Genomic DNA, 20467 nt, shown 5'->3' on the forward strand with positions numbered 1-20467 from the left:
TATTATCTTTTCACTCTCTGTATATATATTTGTATTATTATTTTATCACATCAACATTAAATAATGTCAGAATTAGTTACGTGTACATTTGTTAGAACAGGAAAGGTATTGGAAGTCCAAACATGGTACGACTGTAAGACATGTGGACGTGTTGGAAGTGCTGGTGTATGCGCAAGTTGTGCCGTAACATGTCACGCTGGTCATAACCTTGGACCTGCCAAAAATTCAAAGTATTTATCTCAATTATCATATGATATTCAATTGAATATCATCAAATCAAATCAAATCAAGTTTATTAATAATCAAATTTTTTTTTTTTTAATTTTAGATTCTATTGTGATTGTGGATTTGGTACTTTAAAGTAAAGAATGGTGTTTGTAAATGTTTAACTCCAACTCCTGCTGCCACACCTGCTGCTGCTTCCACACCTGCTGTTGTCGCTACACCCGCTGCTGCTGTTGCCACACCCGCTGCTGCTGTTGTTGTTGCCACACCCGCTCCATCAACCAACGATCCTGTATGTATTAATGATGATCAACAATATTTATTTATTTATTTAACAATATTAATAATATTTCTTTTATTTTTATTTTGTAGGAGATAACTAAAGCAATTGGAACATTTTCAACTGTACTTGGACCATTAAATTCAGGGTTGTCAAGAAAGGATTTATCATCATCAAATAATTGGTTTGGTCAAGCTACCACCAAATTAAATGAATTCAAGACCAAGTATCAAAGTATCGGTTCAGAAGCTGCCATTAAATTTATAAACGAGACCGAGTTGGTGTTGATCCTTGCCCAAGAGACTATTGGTAATTTGACCATTGAAAAGGAGATTGAAGGTGGAATCAAGGAGATGACACCTATGGTCAAGGCTTTGGAGGGAGGTCTCACCAGAAAGGACATTAAATCGGTCCAAAATTGGATGACTCAACTCACTGTCAAGTTTGTACCATTCAACGAACGTTTCTGTCAGCTCAAGAGTGCACAGTCGTTTATCGACCAGGTCAATGCTGTTTGGTTACGTGTCGACGCCGAGTTGGGAGAATTGATTGCCGAACAAGAGATTGAAAAGGCGTACAAGGAGATTGAACCAATGGTCGGTGCTTTGCAAGGTGCCATGACTAGACAAGACGTCAAGTCTGCCATTAACTGGACCAATCAACTTCGTGCTAAATTGGATCAATTCAGAGCCAAGTACTTTGCCTACCAACAATCTGTCCGTCTCATTGAAACGACCACCACCATTTTATTAAATGCCGAGTCTCAGTTCCACGACCTCATCGAAGAGGAAAAGATTGAGATTGCTACCAAAGAACTCGTACCCATGATCAGCGCACTCAAAGGTGCTCTTGAACGCAAGGATATAAAGTCAATCATCAATTGGAACAATGTCCTCCACCCCAAGTTCCAACTATTCACCCAATTGTTTGGTGCCAACCCATTGGCAATCCGTACTATCCAACAAGTCACCGATCTCTTGTCAACCATCAACTCACAACTCGGAGACACTCTCCAAGAACAAACTATCAATGATACCGTCCAATCACTTCAAATTACACTCAATGCTTTATTAGGTGCTTATGAAAGAAAGGATCTATCTTCACTTGCCAATTGGAAGAATCAATTCAATGGTCGTTACCAAGAGTTTAAGAGTCGTTATGGTGATAGTCGTTATGCCATTGTATTTATTCAAAAGGCCGAGACAGCACTCACCCAAATCCAAAATGAACTTGGTTCGTTACTCGTTGAAAAAGAGATTAATGATCGTATTGTTATTGTTAAACCTCAATTACAATCGTTGCGTGGTTCATTTGAACGTAAAGAAATCCCAAGTATCATTGCTAAAAAGAATAGTCTTGTCGTTATCCTCAACCAAGTCAACTCTACCTATCCAGCCAATGAATTGGTTAAATACTCTGTATTTAAGGAATGTCAAGACTTGTTTGTTAGTATCGACCAATCATTGGGTGCAACCATTCAAGAAAAAGAGATTGAAGATCGTGTTGCTACCATGACCATCACCAAAAAGGCTTTACAAGGTGCTATGGAGAGACAAGACCTCAATAGTTGTGCCAACTGGAAACGTGTACTCGATCAACAATACAAACCATTCCTCGACTCGTTCCAATCAAATCCATTGGCATCTCGTTTTATTCAAGAGACCAATGAAATCGTCGCCAAGTTGGACACTCAATTTGGTCGTGACCTTTTAGAATTGACAACTAAAAAGTTGAATGATATTCAATTAAAGTCACCTGACCTAAATACTCTTGCCACTCCAAGTAGTACTTCTTCTCCTGCTACCTCTACCTCTGCTGCTTCTGCTGCTACCACTGGTGAAGTACAATGTAAAAATAAGGACAAGAATAGATTGAAACAAGATTTTTACACTTGTTTAACATGTGTAAGAGATAGTTTTGATAGTAACAAGATTGTATGTCCATCATGTCGTGATGTATGTCATGCAGGACATGTCATGGGTCCATTGATTCGTGCAGTTGGTACATGTGACTGTGAAAAGTTACATGTTGGACCATGTCAATGTTATGATGTCAAACAATACCCACGTCAAGAATACCAACCTTTGGATTGGGTAAAGAATATTGGTATTGCAACTGACGAGGAAATCAAGTTTATCGTAACCTATTATGCTTACTTGATCAAGATTGAAACTCGTTTCAAGGAACTTGGTAATGACGATCGCGAAAAGAAATTGGAATACATTAGTGGTTTGACAGACGGTGTATGGAGTATTGGTAAACAATTGGGTATCGACATTGGTACTAGTACAACACTCAAACCATTTGTTGAAGTTGTAAAAGCAGAGTTTGTAAAGATATATGGTCGTATTTTAAATGAATCATGGAAGGATATCATTAACCTCTACAAAAAGAAGGATACTCGTAACATGGTTCAACCAATCACTGCTGCCAAGGCTAATGGAGATGATGCTGATGTTGTTACTAGAACTGTCTACCTAGACTATTACGAGAGTATTTTACCATGGTTGTTTATTCAAGGTACACCCAAAGGAAGAGAGTTGTTTAATCAATCAAAACAAAACTATCTTGCCAACAATGCTCTTGTCAAGGAACCAATCCAACATGTTGCAGACTACTCTAAAGACTCGGATCAAGACAAACAATTGTCTGAAGAGTTTTGGACCAAGTTTGTCAGTATCACCAAAGACGACACTCCAACCTTTGAGCTGATCCAACCAATTGATCAACTACTCAAAGAGTATGAACCAAAGCTTAAACATGCTAGATCGTTTTTGGAACATAAACTCGCTGCTCAAGACTACCTCGCACTCCTCAAATCATTTGAGAGCAAGAGATGTGCACCTGAAGGATACATCAAGACTTTCTCATGGGGTGACAGTGACCAAGATGTTCTCAGAGCCGTATTCAAAAAGGATTGGACTCGTTTCTTTGGTTTCCTCAAGAAGTTAACTTCGAGTTGCGCCAATGCAAAGGACCCACGTTTCACATTCTTTGCCAACGAGTTTGCCAAGACTTCTACCGAGAGATTAAAGGCCAAGACTATCCCACTTGTCTACAAGTTTGAAAACAAGGGCAAGACTGAAAAGTCTGGTCCCATCATCAACGAGCTCGAAACAAACCTCAAAGGTGACAAGGATATTGAGACCATGACTCCTCAATACAATGATATTCGTAAACGTCGTCAATTGGTTTACAATCAACTTGTCTCTATTGACAAGGAGTTCAACAAGGTCTTGGAAACTCACTCTTTACAGTTCCAACAATCCATCACCAAAGCACATTTACAACAATTAAAGGCAACCGTTCATACTAGTCTTGACCCACTTAAAGAGGTGATACCAAACATTACCAAATTCAAGGGTACCAAAGTTGAACTCCGCGACTTTGACAAGGAACCAACCACTCAAGGTGTATTTGGTGGATGGCATGTAACTTGGGACAAGGAGATTGATGGTGGTTCAGATTACACTCAACTACAAGAGATTTCAAACACCCTCCTCGCTCAACTCACTGCTAAGAACCAAATTCCAAACGATATCTCCAAGACTGGTAAAGATATGCTCAACACCTACCTCATCAAACGTGCAAGTGTACTAAAGGGAACTGGTCCATGGTCAGCATCAGGTACCATCTCTGGTATCCACAACTATGAAACCAACCACTATGCCAGCTCTGATAGTGAGACCATGTTGCAATCACAAATTCCAAAGGAGGCAAGAAACATCAATATGAAAAAGGTACTCTCTCACTATACCACCACCACCGAACACGTCCGTCACACCAACATTAGTATCGATCGTCGTACTGAACATTACACATGGTCAGTCTCCTATGTCATCGATAGAGTTGCTGTCTCTATCGATACCGATTCCATCTCTTGTCTCTATTTCTCTTCTGTCAAGGGTAAATCAAATTCTCTCTCTGGTATTCATCAAAAGTTAAAAGATTTATTACCAAAACAATAAATAAATAAATAGAATAAGATACCATCTGGAGTACAAACACCATTATTGGCACAATGATTAGTTTCACTTTCACATTGTTGTTGAGCTGATTGAATAGTGTATTGTTTGAGAATAGAGTACCCATCGACAGTGATATTAAAAGTAGCAAGACCACTTGAAATTGGTGACACTACCTTGCACGATATTCTAGTTGATGTAAACTCGGTAATTAAACAAACCGAGTAGTTGTATTGACTGTTACTATTTTCAATGGTGACTGATGAGCTGACAAAGTATGTTCCAAAATTACCCTCCAATTGAATAGTCGATCCAGATACAATAATTGTATCAGATATGAAATTATAGATCATTGCCCTCTCCCAGTGACAATGAGATCGGTGAATTCCTCAACGTCAATTCGTCCACTATTGATATCAACTATTTATCACTTATATCATATCGTAGAGTGATAATAAATATTTAAAGAGTGTTCATGTACGATCATTCATTTTTAACAACCTGTTTACTATGCTAGTGGTTGTAGTCGATGAGGTTGACGTTCCATCCCCAGTTGTTGGAGTGGATGTTGTACTGCCGATTTCTCCTGTTGTAGTTGAAGTGGTACTTGTGTTGTTGTTGTGGCTAAATTATTTTGATCTTCGTTTGACGATGATGTTGTCGTGATGCGTTTAAATAGAGCAGAATTGGTTTTTGAAGTAAAGAATATTTTCAGCTATGGAAGTGAAATCAAAATGGCAACCGAAATTGAGAGAACCATTGTCTTTCCCAATGCTGGAACCTATAATATTTTTCAAACAATAATTGTATATGCAAATCGTGCTCCAGCTGGTAAAAACAACAGTTGGATTTATGATTGTGTTTTCAGAGATGTTGTATTCCCAGTCCTTGCAGATCATGTAGAACATGAAACTGTCATTGCTAGTGAAATATATCAAATATTTGGTCAAGGTAAATCAAGATGGATGGAAGAAAATTAAATCAACAAGAGAATTTAATAAAAGTAGAAGATTTAAATTGAAAAGATACCTTTCTACACCAAAATCTTTGATAAACTGAACCAATGTTGAAAGGTGGCAATTGTTTGTATGTCTGAGGTTTGGAAAATGACTCTGTTAACACCTCAGTGATGTTGCAAGTGGGATTGATCAGATGCTCATGCTTGTATGTATCTTAATGTAAAAAATATATCAATCTTTTTCTAGAGTTGATTGAAACAATAGCTTCCAACAAAAAATCCAGATGGTCTGAAGAATAATATTAAATAAATTCCACAATACTCTGGGATCTAATCTATAATAAATAAATAAAATCAGGAATATTAAATATTTATTTTTAAGAAATTAAAGTTTTTAGGTATTACTATACCATATTGATCAAACAAATTATTTGATATGATGGGGTTCAATGAAAATAATTCTTCAAATGATTGATCATATATATGAATTTGATCCAAGATGCTTTCATGTACCAATCGATGAATTTCTTGGGCATCACTTTTATAGTCATCATCAATTTTGGATTGATTCACAATTTCTATTATTATTTTCCAAAATGGTAGTATATATGTTGGTAAGAAATAGGGTATGGTATAGTAATTCTTTAAAAATATTGGTATAAAGGTTGGATACAATTGTCGAATTGATTCGATAGACACTATAGTGTCTACTTTTAATTGATTAATGTCAAACAATTCTGCAAGTATTGAATGGTTTTTTGATAATAATGTCTTTGCAACTATTTCCATTTCCTTGTTCATTGAAATAATAGCTTGTATAATACTAAAATTATCACCAATTGCCATTACCAAGTCTACCATTTTACTCTCCAAACTGTCATATTCATATTCATCATCATCATCTACTTGTTCTTCTTCTTTTCCTATTTGTTTCCATTGTAAATAAAGTTTTTGATCCAATTGTTGACAATAATCGAATAATGTTTTCGTACCATTCATGTCTAGAGTATAACCTTGATATTTCGACACCCCTTGGATGACATGACGGAGCTTGTATCCAAGACAATTGAGTGGAGTTTTCTTACAATCTACTAACAATACTTGGATGTAATAAAGAAAATGATCTTGAGCAGCTTGAAATAAACCCTTGTTTAAAAGAGTTTCCAAAAATTTTTCCATCCCCACTGATGCCGCAAATGGTTTAGATAAAAGGCAAAATTTGTTACTTATCGTACTGAAATGAGACGGATGTATATGGGGGATCAACCAATCAATATATGGAAAATATCCACCGACTCGATTTAAACTGTAATATATTTTCATCAATTTTGAAAAATGTATCGATAGTTGTTTGGGTTTGAACAATTTTAAATCGATAAATACTATTTCTGACATTCCAATATTTGATGCAAGCAATTCATAACATTTTCCAAGCATTTTACCCAAATACACATTAAAATATTTTAATCCAACAATACTACCAATAAACATGAAATATTCCAATAATGAAGATTGATTAAGACTCTCTATTATTTTATCTAATATTATTGGTAATAAAATATTTGAAAACTACAAAATAAAAAGAAATAAATTAATAAATCTAGATTATTTTTAAATTATCTATTTTTTGATTTATATACTTTTTTAAAATTACTTGGGTCCATTGATTTAATAATATGTTTTGAATCTTCCAATTCTCTACCAAATAAGGATCTTTTGCTTGAGAATGATAAAAGATGAGATTCTAAATGTTTGATGATCATTTCATCCACATCTAGACAATTCTTTTTTATAGTGTATCCAGCTTTCCAAAGATTTTGAAAGAAACTTGAATAATTAAACTCTGTAGAGGAGGAGGTAGAGGAGGGGGAGGTGGTGGTGGCATTATAGATTATATTGATTGCTCGGTGTCTCAATTCAACATTATTATCTTTTAAATATCCCTCTAGAAATATAAAAGATGGGCAATGAATTTGTAAACCTGAACATATTCTTTCAATCAATGTCAATGTACTTGATCGAGTAATAGATTGATCTCCCATTGAAATATCTCTCAATGTTTGAATTAATTTATCATTTTCTCCTACAAATAAAAACAAAAGGTAAATATTAACATTAATTCATTTGCTCAGAATAACAACAATCTCTCTCTCTCTCTCTACTTTTAACTTACCTTTTGGTGATGTATATTTAGTTAGAAGAGAGTTTAATATAGATATTATCATATCTTTTACTTGGGAGGGTAATTGATAATCATTGTGATCATTATGAAATTGATTAAAAATATCCAAAGGAGATATATCTATTTGATTATATTCTCCTTTGAAATTTACTCGCAATGATCTTTGATGTAATCCTTTTGAAAACATTAATGAATAATCTAATAAATAAATTGATTCATTTCTAATCTAAACGGTAAATACAAACAAACAGATAAGTATGAAATGAAACATATCATTTAAAGATATATATAATACATACAGTTGGTAATTCAGAATGAACGATAAGATAAAATAACCATGATAATGTTTGATCCCATTGTTGAACAATCAATCGATTATATTCTTGTTGTTCTTTACTCTTTATCTTGTGTATTAGATTAATGATTGTCTTTTCATCTAATTGTTTTCGTTGTTGATTATTTATTTCTCTTTCTTTTGATAACTTTACAATCAATTCAATAAATGATGTTGGTGGTGGTAATGATACCAATTCTTCTTTCATTCTAGATAGATTATATATGTTTCGAAAAAAAAAACAATGATGAAATTATGAATTAGGTCTTTTTTGACAAATCATGGTTTGTTATTATTTACTTTTTTGTTTTTTTTTTTTTTAATTTATTTATCTTCTCTTGTGATTGACTCGTTCTTCTTCAGATTCAGATTCACTTAGGATTTCTTCAAGTGTAGTGGTAGAAGATTTGGATTGATTGTTTCTGTTTTTGTTGTTGTTGATTGTTTTAGTTGATTCTTTGATATTGTTGAGTTTGTTTTCATTTCTTCTTTCATCATATTCATCTTCTTGTTCAGATCCAGATCCATCGTCATCATCATCATCATCATCATCACCACTATAAGAATCACCTTCATCGTCGTCATATTCTCGGTCATCAATAAATCCATCACCATTGTATCCAAATCCACTGTTCTCTTCTTCCTCATCACCATCCTCACCCTCTAAATATTTCGTATCCAAATTAAGTTTTTGTGCAAGTTTGTTAACCTTGGTATCGCGTTGTCCTCTTGCAATTCTAATTTTTTCTGCTTCTGCCTAGAAAAAATAGAAAAAGAAAAGAAATAGAAAGATAATCCTTATTATTAGTCTTGTTATTATTTCTTTTTCTTCTTTTATCTTTTCTTTTTGCTTACTCTTTCTCTTTGAACTTTTTCTTTTTCAGGATCAACAGTTGTAACGATTGATTTAATCTTTGCTGATTTTTGGGTACGACTAGCGATAGATTCACGGAGACGCATATGAGCCTTACTTCTAACTTTGGTGGGACGAATGGCAATCTTTGAATCAACCTTGCCTTCACATTCGATAAAGTTGTCTTGTTTGTTGTACACGTAGAATTGGTCGCCGGCAAGCTCATGCTCTTTCACCTCGAGTGCTTCATTGCCAATGAAAAGATGTGTCGAGCCGTCTGACCACTGGATAAGACGTGTATTACTCTCTTTGGTGGGTCTGCCATGTTGATCCAATGCCCATCTCCATCTAATAACAGATTCTACATTGGATGGTCTACCACGTTCTGCAATCTCTTCATCCTTTTCATATGATTTTGGATGGAATGGAATTGGTTGAATCCCAAGAATATTTAATACTTTTAATTTCATAATCTAAAAAGAAAAATAGAAACATTAGTATATATATTATTATTATTATTATTATTGAAAATATGGTTTGTTTTCATACCTTTGCTTTTGGTAATGGAGTAGAATCGATATGAGTAAGATGAACAGGTGGTCGAATAACTTCTTTCAATTCTTCAACTTCTTGATATTCTCCACCATATCCAGTATCATCATCTACCATTTCATCACCACCATGTCTATCTGATGATGATGATGGTTGTTGTTGTTCAGAGTCACTACCTTTATGCTTTTTCTCTCTTCTCTCTTTCTTTTCCTTCTTTTTCTTTTTCTTGTCTTTTTTATCCTTTTTCTTCTTATCTTTTCTTTTCTTTTCTCTATCACTTCCTCCACTTTGTTCTTCTTCTTCATTATTTTGATCATCTCCACTTGCTTCTTCTTCTTCTTCACTATCATCACGTGTTATCTTTGATGATGATGATGACTTGTTATTATTATCATTGCTACTAGACGACTTTTTTCTTTTCTTCTTTTCATTGTTATCAGCTTCATCTTCATCACCAAATATATTATCGTCGTCATCATCATCTGTAGCATTTGAAGTGTTGTTGATACTACTCGATCTCTTTTTATTTATACTCGATACAATATCATCTTCGTCAGAGTCGATACTAGTATTATTATTATTATTATTCTTGTCTTCTTCAGAGTCACTCATCCTTCTCCTCCTCCTCTTCTTCTCCTATTTATATTTATATATATATATATAATAATATAATAATAATTATATTATGTTGATGATCATGCAACCAACTACAATCAATACAATATCTCTCTTTTTTTTTTTTTTTTTTTTTTTTTTTTTTTGAATAGTTTTTAAAAACTATTTTTATTGTTTTGTTTTGTTTAAACATTCATTACATATGGTCAGATCCACAAAATATTGTATCATCATCCCATGGGTATCCGTATTCTACATCGGGTCTTTGGGCATTACGTTTCATAGGTCTAGGATCTTTGATGACACCTTGTTGTTTGAGAGTGTCCAATGATTTAGCTATTTTCTCTAATTCAAGGATAGACTCTCTGGTGATGATCGTTCCCTTGGCACTGTTTATATAATCCTCCAATTGAGTGGAAAATGCGTAAAAGGTTATTTGTTCTCTAAGATTGAGTACCGATTGTTCCTTCAACTCTTGAATTAAACGTTCATTCTCTTCTACTTTATTTTGGATCAATGCCATTGATATTGCCACCGAAACAAATAATAACATAAAACCAACAGTTGTTGGCTAAAAAAGAAAAGAAACAAAGAGAAACAAGGATTAGAATTATAATTAATAATGAATCACTTTAAATTGTTAATTAATAAAGGTATGATTATTAATTAGTAGTACATACAGACCAAATTCTAGCTTGAACATCTCTAATATGATCATGATGTCTCTTTGTTTGTAATATCACTCTCTCCAATTGTGATAATTTAAGATTAACTTGTTCAATTTTATCAAATGCAATTGCCATTTCTCTACTTTCCCTATGTTATATATATGTATATATATATATATATTCTTTACAAATAATTAATTAAATGATAGAGAATAGAGAGTTTATGATTTGAATGATTGATTGATTGATTGATTCGGAAGTAGTTTTGTACTTTTCATTTTGAAGCAAACCCCCTATTAAATAAAAAATCACCAAGCAAGAGTGACATGACAGTTTAGGTGAGTCACACACACACAACTACAAATTCATTCATTGTTGGTATTGACACAATCATTGCACATCAATGACCAAGTACTTTGGTTTTCCAAATTTAATTCGATCCTCGTCATCAAATTATTTTTGGAAATAATATTATTTTTTTGTTTATTTTAAAAAAAAAGCTATAAGTTGATATTTATTGATTAATTTAATTATTTAATTTTTAATTATAAATTGGATGAGCAAAAGTATTAGCAGCTAATAAGAAATGATCTTCTTGTTGAGCAAATTGATAGGATACAAGGTTGAGATGACGTTCATCTTCTTTGAGACGATCCTTGGTGACTGAAGTTTCAAACAATTCCTCTAGCATTTGGTCAGAGAGTATTGTGATTTTACCTTGTACTTCTCCCCATAGTTCAGATTGCATTGGGATGAGGAAGAAGTTGTAACACTTTAACATGACATTCTTGATGATACGTGATCTAGTATCTCTAAACATTTTGTTGGCCAATTTACTAACAATCTTGTTGGTCTCGTCTGATGTTACAACATTAGCTTTACGTCCTTGTAAAGATGGTGATGATGGTGCCATCATTTTGAATATATTCTCCAATTTAACATCTTCAAATTGTGACAAAGTAGAATGATTTGAAGAAGTTGATGAAAGTGAATTTAGTGATGGAGAAGATGGTAATGATTGTTTGTTACTATTGGTACTATTGTTGTCAGATTGTTGATGATCCCAATAAATTAAACGAGTACTATAAAATTCATCAAAACATTTAGATTTACATTGTTGGGCAACATGATCAATGAATCTAAAATACATCTCTCTAATACTATGAATAAAGTATGGATGGTCATCGGTGTTGATTAGGTTGGTAGAGGAGGATGATGATGAGGATTGGTGATGGTGACCCATATGACCACTGCCTACTTGGGATGACCCGGGAAGGTTGGAGGGAAGAGTACGCAGGGATTGTAGGGTGAGGGGTGAACTTTCAAATTGAGGGGAAGATGTGGCACGACGAATTTGGAGTCGACGTTTGTTTTCAATCATGCGGTCGACTACATCAACAAGACGACGCAGGATATAGACGGCACGGACAAACAACTGGTTGACAAGTGGTTCGAGCAGCTGACAACTCTTTTTTTGTGCAATGTCGCTGGCTGCCCACGCGAGGATAGACACGTTGGTTGGTTTGTTGGAACCGAGTGCAACGGCCACTTCGTCGTCGGCCAACTCGCCAAGCTCGACACGTTCACAGACACTCTTGAATTCGGCGAGGAGACGCTCAAACTGTTGTCCTCCATACACCTTGCTCTCGTGGAATGGCACGTTCCAAGTCTTGGCGTCAAAGTGGATTGGGCGGTGGTTGTGGTCATGCCATTCGCCCGTCTCTTCTTGTTGCTTTTCCTCGGCCAAAGTTTGGCCGTTGAGCGATGGGTTACCCTCAAGCGTGCCGACGATGAGTTTCTCGATCGACTGCAAAAACTCCATCACATAGTTGGACGCGACCACACGCAGGCGGCCGGCGGTCATGGCGTCGAGCTGGCCCTTGAGCTTGGCCAATTGCTCATCCGAAGTCTTACGGAACGCGCGCAGACGCTTAAGCACCTCGGGAATGGCCTCTTGGTAGCGCTTCCACGTGAGCTCAGACACGTAGTGGCGGAACGACGACAGGCCAATATTGCGCTCAAAGCGCTTATCGTACTGCAGCTGCTCGAGCACCTCGACATCCTTTTTCTGGAGCCCGTCGATAATATCCTTGAGCCCGTCCTTGGTAGCGCACGCCAGACGCTGCTCATGGCTGGGTAGCGTAGTAAAGAAAGTTGGTGCATCCAAATTTGGGGCATTCAAAAAGCGGTTAAGGTCGCGGGCATTATTGAACGTTTTGAGATGCTCTGTGAAGCGGTTCAACACAAAGATGGAACGGTCCAACTTGGGATCGAGCTTTTTAGCCAGCTCGACAATATCGACGCTCTCTGATGCAGCTTCGACAAACACGAGTATACGTTGGTCGGGACGTGTAAAAGACAAAATGCCGTCGTCGAGGTCGGCCAACTGGATTTGTGCGCCGCCCGGGGTCTGGTCTGGACGCACTGGGATCGACGGTGTCTCGATCAACTGCATGTTGAGACAGTAGCGATAGTCCAACTGCACCTTGATAGGAATCGAAGACTTTACATTGCGACGTGACAATTCCTTGGGCAACTCGGCCAAATCAATGACCTTGTCCACTTCGAACCCCTTTAAAAATCGGTCACGTTTGATTGTCACCACGGGACGCTCATTTTGTGGGTTATTCACCATATGGATGACGAGTGGTCTAAGATTGGCACCGACATCACCCAATGGAAATCCTACAAATGATTCAATCAATGAACTCTTGCCATGTCCATCCTTGCCAACAAAAACAAATTCTGGCACATCGATCTGAGTATTCAAATCACGTGCCAAAATCATAATCTTATTATATGCCTTATACATTTCTCCAAATTTTTGATTATCAAAATTTAATGGATATGGTATTGATGTTGACAATGTTGTCTTACTAAAAATGGAAATCAAAATCAAAAAAATATTAATAAAATGTAAATAATATTAAATATATTATATAATTACCTTGCTGATTGTCTATCCATTATTATTGTTTTTTGAAATGGATTTGATTTGATTGATTTTTTAAAAACTAATAATAATAATAATATACTTGGTTTAAATAAAACAAGTAATGATTCTAAAATTAATACTTTTTTTTTTTTTTATCTTTTTAAAAAGTATTAATTTTGATTTGATTGATATAATATACAAATAAACAAATGATTGATTGATTGATTGATTGATTAATTACTAAATGAATAGAATAATCAATTCAATATGATTGTTGTTGGTTTATAAAAGAAAAAGAATAAATAAATAAATAAAGTTGATTATAAATATCACACTATTTGTCAATTCGATTTGATTGCAATGCTATGATTATGATGATGATGATTCGTTGCTATATACTATGTGTTTATCGTCTGACTTTTAAGCTCTTATATTATATGTGTGTGGGTGATATCTAATATAAAACATAATAATCATCAAACAAAGTGTCAAAGAAACAGCAACAACAACAAAAGAAACATCAAATAAAGATTCAAATAATTATTGGTTTTTGGCGGGCAATTCAACTATCCACTCATGGTACATGAAACTTTCCTTTGACCATGGCCCCCCCTCCCTATCACATGATCGTCAACTTTGTCGTCAGATAAAAAAACAAAACATTGAATCTAATATTAATATTAAAGAGAGAGAGAGATAGGTAATTTATCAACCTTTAACATAACACAACAAAAGGTAGTTTAAAAAGATGATGATGAATATTTTAAAGAAAGAAAGATCAACAACAAAACAAAACAAAACAACAGAGAGAGATTTTAAAATGAGAATTGAATCAATGAGAGGATTGATGGATTGATGGATTGATGGATGGATGGTGATAGTGTTTGATCAAACCATCACTAACGCGTTTGCAGAACCCAAAAACAGAGGATAGGTTGTTGATTTTGATTTTGTGGAGGTGGTTTGTGAGAAGTAGCGTGGTGTGGTGGTGGTGAGGTAGGAGGTGTTAATTTTTTCTTTCTGGGAGGGATTAGTATGGGTCGATTATTTTGACTCTCAAAGAGTAGGAAGGAGTGGAGTAGTATATCGAAAAAAAAAAAAGAAAGATTATTTTTTTAAAAAAATTAATTTAATTTTAATAAATTAAATAAAATAAATAATAATATTTATTATATTGTAAATTTGATTTTATCCAGTATATTATATTGAATCCTATAATAATTATAAATAATTATAAATAATAATAATAATAATAATCTACTTTGTTTGGTTGAAAAAAAGCTTGCCTAAATTGATCAAGCAATTGCTAAAAAAAAAAAAAAATAAAAAACAAAAACAAACACCCTAACCCCCGCTTTGGTCGTTTACTCTATGTATTTCTTTTTTTTTTTTTTTTGTTGTGTATATCAATATATATAGCTTAAAAAGAGAGAGGAAGTAGTAAAAGAACGAGAAGAGCTATTATATACAACAAGAGAGAGAGAGAATAACAAATAGACAATCAACCATTCTCATCCTTTATCAAAACAATCATCAAAATATAAATATATATATATATTTTATAATTAGAGACATACATACAAAGAAATAGATAGATATCCAAAAAGAAAGAAAGAAAGAAAGAAAGTTTAAAAATACCCAACAAGACACATGGATATAAATAAAGTTGGTTTTAAAAGAACCAACATTGATACGATTGTTGGGTATAATGATTTCAACGGTAGCGGTGGTGGTGGTAGCGGTAGTAGTGGTAGTGGTCTAGTAGGAGGAGGAGGAAGAATGTATATTCCCTATGAAGGTATGATAATGATGATAATAATAATGATGATGAAGACTACTACTGCCCTCTTTTGATAAAAAAAAAAAAGAAACAACTTTAATTAATCATATTCTCTATTCCCCTCATATTTTCTTCTTCTTCTTCTTCTTCTTTCTCTCTTTTAAAAGATAATGATACTAGTAATAGTTGTATTAAAAGAATTAAATTATTGGATTCTACAATTTCTAGTAGAAGAGTACCTTTGCAATCAATATATAACAACAATAGTAGTAGTAGTAGTAATAGTAGTTATAACTTTAATTTTAACTATAGATGGTTAGATTATGATTTATTTGATCAATTATCACCAGAAGTGATAGTACAAATATTTGGTTATTTGGATCCCTTTTCGACACCTCTAATGTATATATGCAAGAGATGGTACAATATCTTGCAACTAAACAATCGATCATTGTGGCGGGATTTGGTTATCACCATCAATGATTCACGTCCCTACGAACTCAAACCACTCTCAAACAGAGTATTATCCTATTTTAATAATGGTTACGGTACAAGTTTACATTCATTTATCTTGTCTACTTCATTAACAAATCATGAATCTTCTCTTGTTCAACCGTCACAACAACAACAACAACCACAATCTCAAACTCAATCATCTACTTTATCATCAATCAATTTTAATAATAATTATAACTTTAGAAATAATAATAATAATTTTTTCAGCAATTTAACTTCTTACAAGAACAACAACAATACTACTACTAATAATAATCAAAATAATCAAAATAATGATATTGAAAGTCAAAGACAATTTTTAATCAATGTAACCAAAAGTATTGGTCATAATCTTTCATTGTGTCCAAACTTGCGCAAGATTGAAATGACTCTACCCATTGATAATGACCAATTCCACGCACTATCAACCAATTGTAAAAATGTAAATGATCTTAGTCTCAACTGTTTTCTAATCAATGACCTTGGAATGGAAAGAGCCCTACAAAATTTTAACTCTCTTGAACAATTATCTTTAAATAGTACTGGTAATTTTAATTATGTAAGATGGAAAAAATAGAAAAATAGAAAAATAGAAAAATAGAAATATTAATATTTATTTATTTATTTATTTTTTAGGAATTTGTAAAACAAACTAAAATTAATCAAACTATAACCCCGACATCTTTGTACAGTATATCAACACTATTAAAATTAAAATCTTTAAGATTTACACTTCCACCACAATTGGGAAATTTCAACAAATCTCTTGTTGAAAGTGGAATTGTACTAGATCAACAACAACAGTTGGCAATTGAAGATTTTGAACAAAATGATTTAGATAAAGCTATGCTTTGTCTTTTAAAGTAAATATAAAAGATAGAAAAAAATAGAAATAGAAATAGAAAAAAGAAACATTAATATTCATACTTTTTTTCTTCTTCTTTTTCTTTTTAGATGTAAATATTTAGAAACATTAGAATTGGTTAGTTGTAATATTACAAAGAATGCACTTGAAAGTTTAATGGAACAATTAAAATGTTTAAAAAGATTGGTTATTTATCGTAATAATTCATTGGTATCATTGACTGTCAAATCAAATACACTTTGTCATCTAAGTTTATCTTGTATTTCAGTCATTCAAAATATTTTTATTGATTCAAATTCAATAGAAGAATTATATGTTGAAGGGTATGATAAAAAAAGAAAATAGAAAAATAGAAAATAGAAAAGAAAATATAAGAATCATATTAATATTTTTATTTTTCTATTTTTTTAGATGTGAAACAATACAAAAGACAATTATAAATTCACCAAGTTTAAAATTATTATCACTTGATGGATTAAGTGGAAGATTATACATAAAGGAATGTTATGGTTTGACAAGTTTAACATTATCAGAGTGTAGTGGGATTTCACAAAGAGGATTAGAGAGATTGTTGGATTCACTTGTCAATCTACAAGATCTTTGTATCTTTTTGCAACAAATCCTACATCTTCGTATTAGTTCTTCTAGTTTGAAACATTTGGACATTGAAGCTTGGAATGGTATCAAATCTTGTATATTGGATTGTCCATCACTTCAAGAACTCAAGGCAAACGAATCCACCTTGGAGACACTCTATTTCAAAGGCAACGAACCATCCAATATTGAATTGGATTTCTGTGATAGTCTTAGAAATATCATTGTCGATGTTTTATCTTGTAACTCTTTTTCTTTTACTCAAGATCATCCTTCAAATCTTTCAACTTCAAATTATTTATTACATCAGCAATCAAAAGAATTGGAAATTGAAGAAATAGATGATGATGATGATGAAGAGGAAGGGGATAGTGATATGGATGATGATGATGATTCAAATATGCAAGTAGAGGAAAGACAACAAGAACAAGAAGAGGAACAAGATGATGATAGATTCATGTCACCAACATCATTATTTATTCAAGTTCATAGATCAATTGAAAATTGTACCATTCTTAGTGGTAATGTAATTGGAAAGATTTCAACAAATAGTATTGCAACTCTATCAATTGAACAAAAGTCTATTCAATCTATTGACCTCTCTTCCATTCACGCCATCCAAAGATTAAAATCTTATCATCAAGCTAAAAGAAATAATAGTGATGGTGGTTGTTCTGGTTCAAAATCACCAATATTATTCCAAATGAACCATCTAATAATAATAATCATTTTAATCCATTTTCAAATTTTCGATAACATATAATTAATTAATTAATAATATATATATATTTTTTAGAGCAATTAATAAAATTTTAATTTATTCCTTTTTTTTTTTGAAAAAAAACCAAAAAAAAAAAAAAAAAAAAAAAATGATGTTTTATGAAAATCAAATTTTTTGTATTATTATACTTACTCTATTCAAATCTATCCTTTTTTTATATTTATATATCAAGTCGTTTTTAACCAAAAGAGAAAGAGAGAGAGAGAGAGAGAGATGTAAAGAGTAGAGAGAGAGAATTGAAAGAGTGATATTGAAAAGATGACAGGAGCAGGACCACCACTATCAACTTCATCATCATCATCATCATCGACAGTTGATATTAATTCTAATCATAGTGATATTTGGGAGAGTAGTACAAAGCCACAATTGTAAGAGAATAATCATAATCATAATCATAATAATCATAGAGAGAGAAGAGTTTGATATTGGACAGTGCACCTTTTTTTTGTTTTGGCTCAAATCAAATGAAATGAATCCTTTATTAAAGTCTAGTCTCGGTCAATGAATTGAATCAATCTTCTCGTTCTCCCAACTATATGGATCAAAGAATGTGTTTGAAACTAATCAACTTCATCATCAAACAAATAGAACCTCTAAATTAATTGAATTAACAAAAAAAGTTGATCAAAACAACAAGACTGAAAGATATGCAACAATAAGAAAGATACTATATGATGAATGTACAAATGTTACAAAGAAACAATTATCAATTACTCAAATTTTATCTTTATTTGCAAATGATTCAATTGTAAGAAGAAACCCAAAGAAAGAAGATAAATACTTTTAAAAATATACTTATACTTTTTATTTTTTATTTATTTTTTTAGAAAATAATGGAATTAAATAATATATTGGCCGATATATTTTGGTGTATTGGTATAGAGATGGAAACATCAACAATGTATGATAAACCAGTATTGATTCAATTGATTAATGAATGTGTAAAGAAATCAATTGTTGAAGCTAAATTGTTAAAAGAAAGATTGGAACCTGAAATGTTGGAAGAATGTGGAATCATTAATCAAGCTGATAAATTTGTAAAAAAAACTATTAGAATTAATACTATTAATACGTAAAGACAAAAAAGAAACAAAAAAAGAAAAAGAAAAGAAAAAAGAATATTATTTATTAATTATCTTTTCTTTTATTTTTATTTATTTATTTTTAGATATACACAAGTAAAATATAATTTATTTAAAGAAGAAACTGAAGGATTTTCAAAGATTATATCAGAATTGAACAAAGGAGATAGATTAAATGAAATGACATTGGATTCAACGATTGATAATATCAAATCATTGATTGGATATTTTAATTTGGATCCTAATCGTGTATTGGATATTGTTTTGGATGCATACGAATTAAATATTCAAAACTCTACCTGTTTTAATAGTATCATCAAATTGTTTAAACCATCTGCCATTCCTCAACTATTGGGTTTTAAATATCAATATTTCCAAAATCAACAAGATACTCCTTCTTCTCTTTATGATTTAACTGCTATTTTATTAAAATCAAAAATCATTACTTTGGAACAAATTTATCCTCATGTAAATAGAAATAGAAAAAAAAAATAGACAAAGAAATTTCTTAATATTAATGATTTATTTTTTAGTTGGGACCAAATGATGAAGATTTAAAATTACAATATCAATCAAAAAAAGAAGAAACTATAGCAAATGCAAAAAAGATTGGTATGATTTCATTGGTAGACAAGGATATTGAAAAGGAAAAGGAAGGTGAAAAAAAAGAAACAATCAAAGATGGTGATAAAAAGGAATTAAAAGATCAATCACAACAACAATCACCGGCTACTACTACTATTGCTCAACCATCATTGGATCATAATAATCAAAAGTTTGGAGTTTTAATTTCATTATTAAATATTGATGAACATGAATATTCAAATCAATTATTATATCATTTATCAAATGTTGATCCTGCTTCAAATTCTATAGTTTGTAAAGCATTATGTAAAAGATTAACAAAAATTATTAATCCAATTTATCAAAAGTAAAAAAAAAACAAAAAGAGAGTTAAAAAATATAAATATTAATTTTTTATTTAATTTTTTTAGAATATCATTTTCAATTTTAAAGAAATCATTAATACCTGGAACAATTGATATTGAAGAATTTATTAAACAATCAGATTTAATTTATAATCTTTTATATTATTTAAATGTTTATCTTTCAACAGATACAATATTATTAAACAAAATTGTTAGAATTTTAAAAGATTTAATTCAATCTGTAAGAAAGGAAAAACAAAAAAAAAGAAAGAATTAATCATCATATACTTATTTATTTTAATTTTTTTTTTTAGGTAAAAATATGAAGAAATATTTAAAAATGAAATTGAAAATATATTATCAAATATAATATT

The 20467-nt window shown here is 32.2% G+C and overlaps 7 protein-coding genes across 7 annotated transcripts; 4 read left to right on the plus strand and 3 right to left on the minus strand.

Moving 5' to 3' along the window:
• Positions 1–63: 63 nt before the first annotated feature.
• Positions 64–4473, plus strand: DFA_05261 (uncharacterized protein; the record flags this gene model as incomplete). The annotated part of the gene is made up of 3 exons (XM_004360925.1): positions 64–230; positions 329–361; positions 663–4473. The coding sequence occupies 3 exons, from the start codon at positions 64–66 to the stop codon at positions 4471–4473; spliced, it is 4011 nt and encodes a 1336-aa protein (XP_004360982.1).
• A 662-nt stretch (positions 4474–5135) lies between these two features.
• DFA_05262 (uncharacterized protein) lies at positions 5136–5450 on the plus strand (the record flags this gene model as incomplete). Its single annotated transcript, XM_004360926.1, has 1 exon — positions 5136–5450. One exon carries the CDS (start codon positions 5136–5138, stop codon positions 5448–5450), a length of 315 nt encoding a protein of 104 aa, XP_004360983.1.
• Positions 5451–5758: 308 nt separating this feature from the next.
• Positions 5759–8152, minus strand: DFA_05263 (uncharacterized protein; the record flags this gene model as incomplete). Its single annotated transcript, XM_004360927.1, has 6 exons — positions 5759–5763; positions 5839–6574; positions 6812–6997; positions 7069–7511; positions 7602–7836; positions 7910–8152. The coding sequence occupies 6 exons, from the start codon at positions 8150–8152 to the stop codon at positions 5759–5761; spliced, it is 1848 nt and encodes a 615-aa protein (XP_004360984.1).
• Positions 8153–8272: 120 nt separating this feature from the next.
• On the minus strand, positions 8273–10767 carry leo1 (RNA polymerase II complex component; the record flags this gene model as incomplete). Its single annotated transcript, XM_004360928.1, has 5 exons — positions 8273–8701; positions 8800–9270; positions 9347–9914; positions 10165–10535; positions 10645–10767. The coding sequence occupies 5 exons, from the start codon at positions 10765–10767 to the stop codon at positions 8273–8275; spliced, it is 1962 nt and encodes a 653-aa protein (XP_004360985.1).
• Positions 10768–11173: 406 nt separating this feature from the next.
• Positions 11174–13599, minus strand: DFA_05265 (uncharacterized protein; the record flags this gene model as incomplete). Its single annotated transcript, XM_004360929.1, has 3 exons — positions 11174–12562; positions 13142–13508; positions 13580–13599. The coding sequence occupies 3 exons, from the start codon at positions 13597–13599 to the stop codon at positions 11174–11176; spliced, it is 1776 nt and encodes a 591-aa protein (XP_004360986.1).
• Positions 13600–15217: 1618 nt separating this feature from the next.
• On the plus strand, positions 15218–18064 carry DFA_05266 (uncharacterized protein; the record flags this gene model as incomplete). Its single annotated transcript, XM_004360930.1, has 5 exons — positions 15218–15365; positions 15515–16401; positions 16479–16705; positions 16797–17030; positions 17119–18064. 5 exons carry the CDS (start codon positions 15218–15220, stop codon positions 18062–18064), a joined length of 2442 nt encoding a protein of 813 aa, XP_004360987.1.
• A 276-nt stretch (positions 18065–18340) lies between these two features.
• DFA_05267 (THO2 protein) lies at positions 18341–20419 on the plus strand (the record flags this gene model as incomplete). Its single annotated transcript, XM_004360931.1, has 7 exons — positions 18341–18450; positions 18671–18830; positions 18910–19154; positions 19251–19632; positions 19698–20095; positions 20160–20334; positions 20408–20419. The coding sequence occupies 7 exons, from the start codon at positions 18341–18343 to the stop codon at positions 20417–20419; spliced, it is 1482 nt and encodes a 493-aa protein (XP_004360988.1).
• Between the last annotated feature and the right edge of the window lie 48 nt (positions 20420–20467).

Source organism: Cavenderia fasciculata, assembly GCF_000203815.1.
Source record: "Cavenderia fasciculata unplaced genomic scaffold Scf_Dfasci-G-o-80e12.f1-5, whole genome shotgun sequence".
In the NCBI taxonomy this organism is placed as follows: Eukaryota; Evosea; class Eumycetozoa; order Acytosteliales; family Cavenderiaceae; genus Cavenderia; species Cavenderia fasciculata.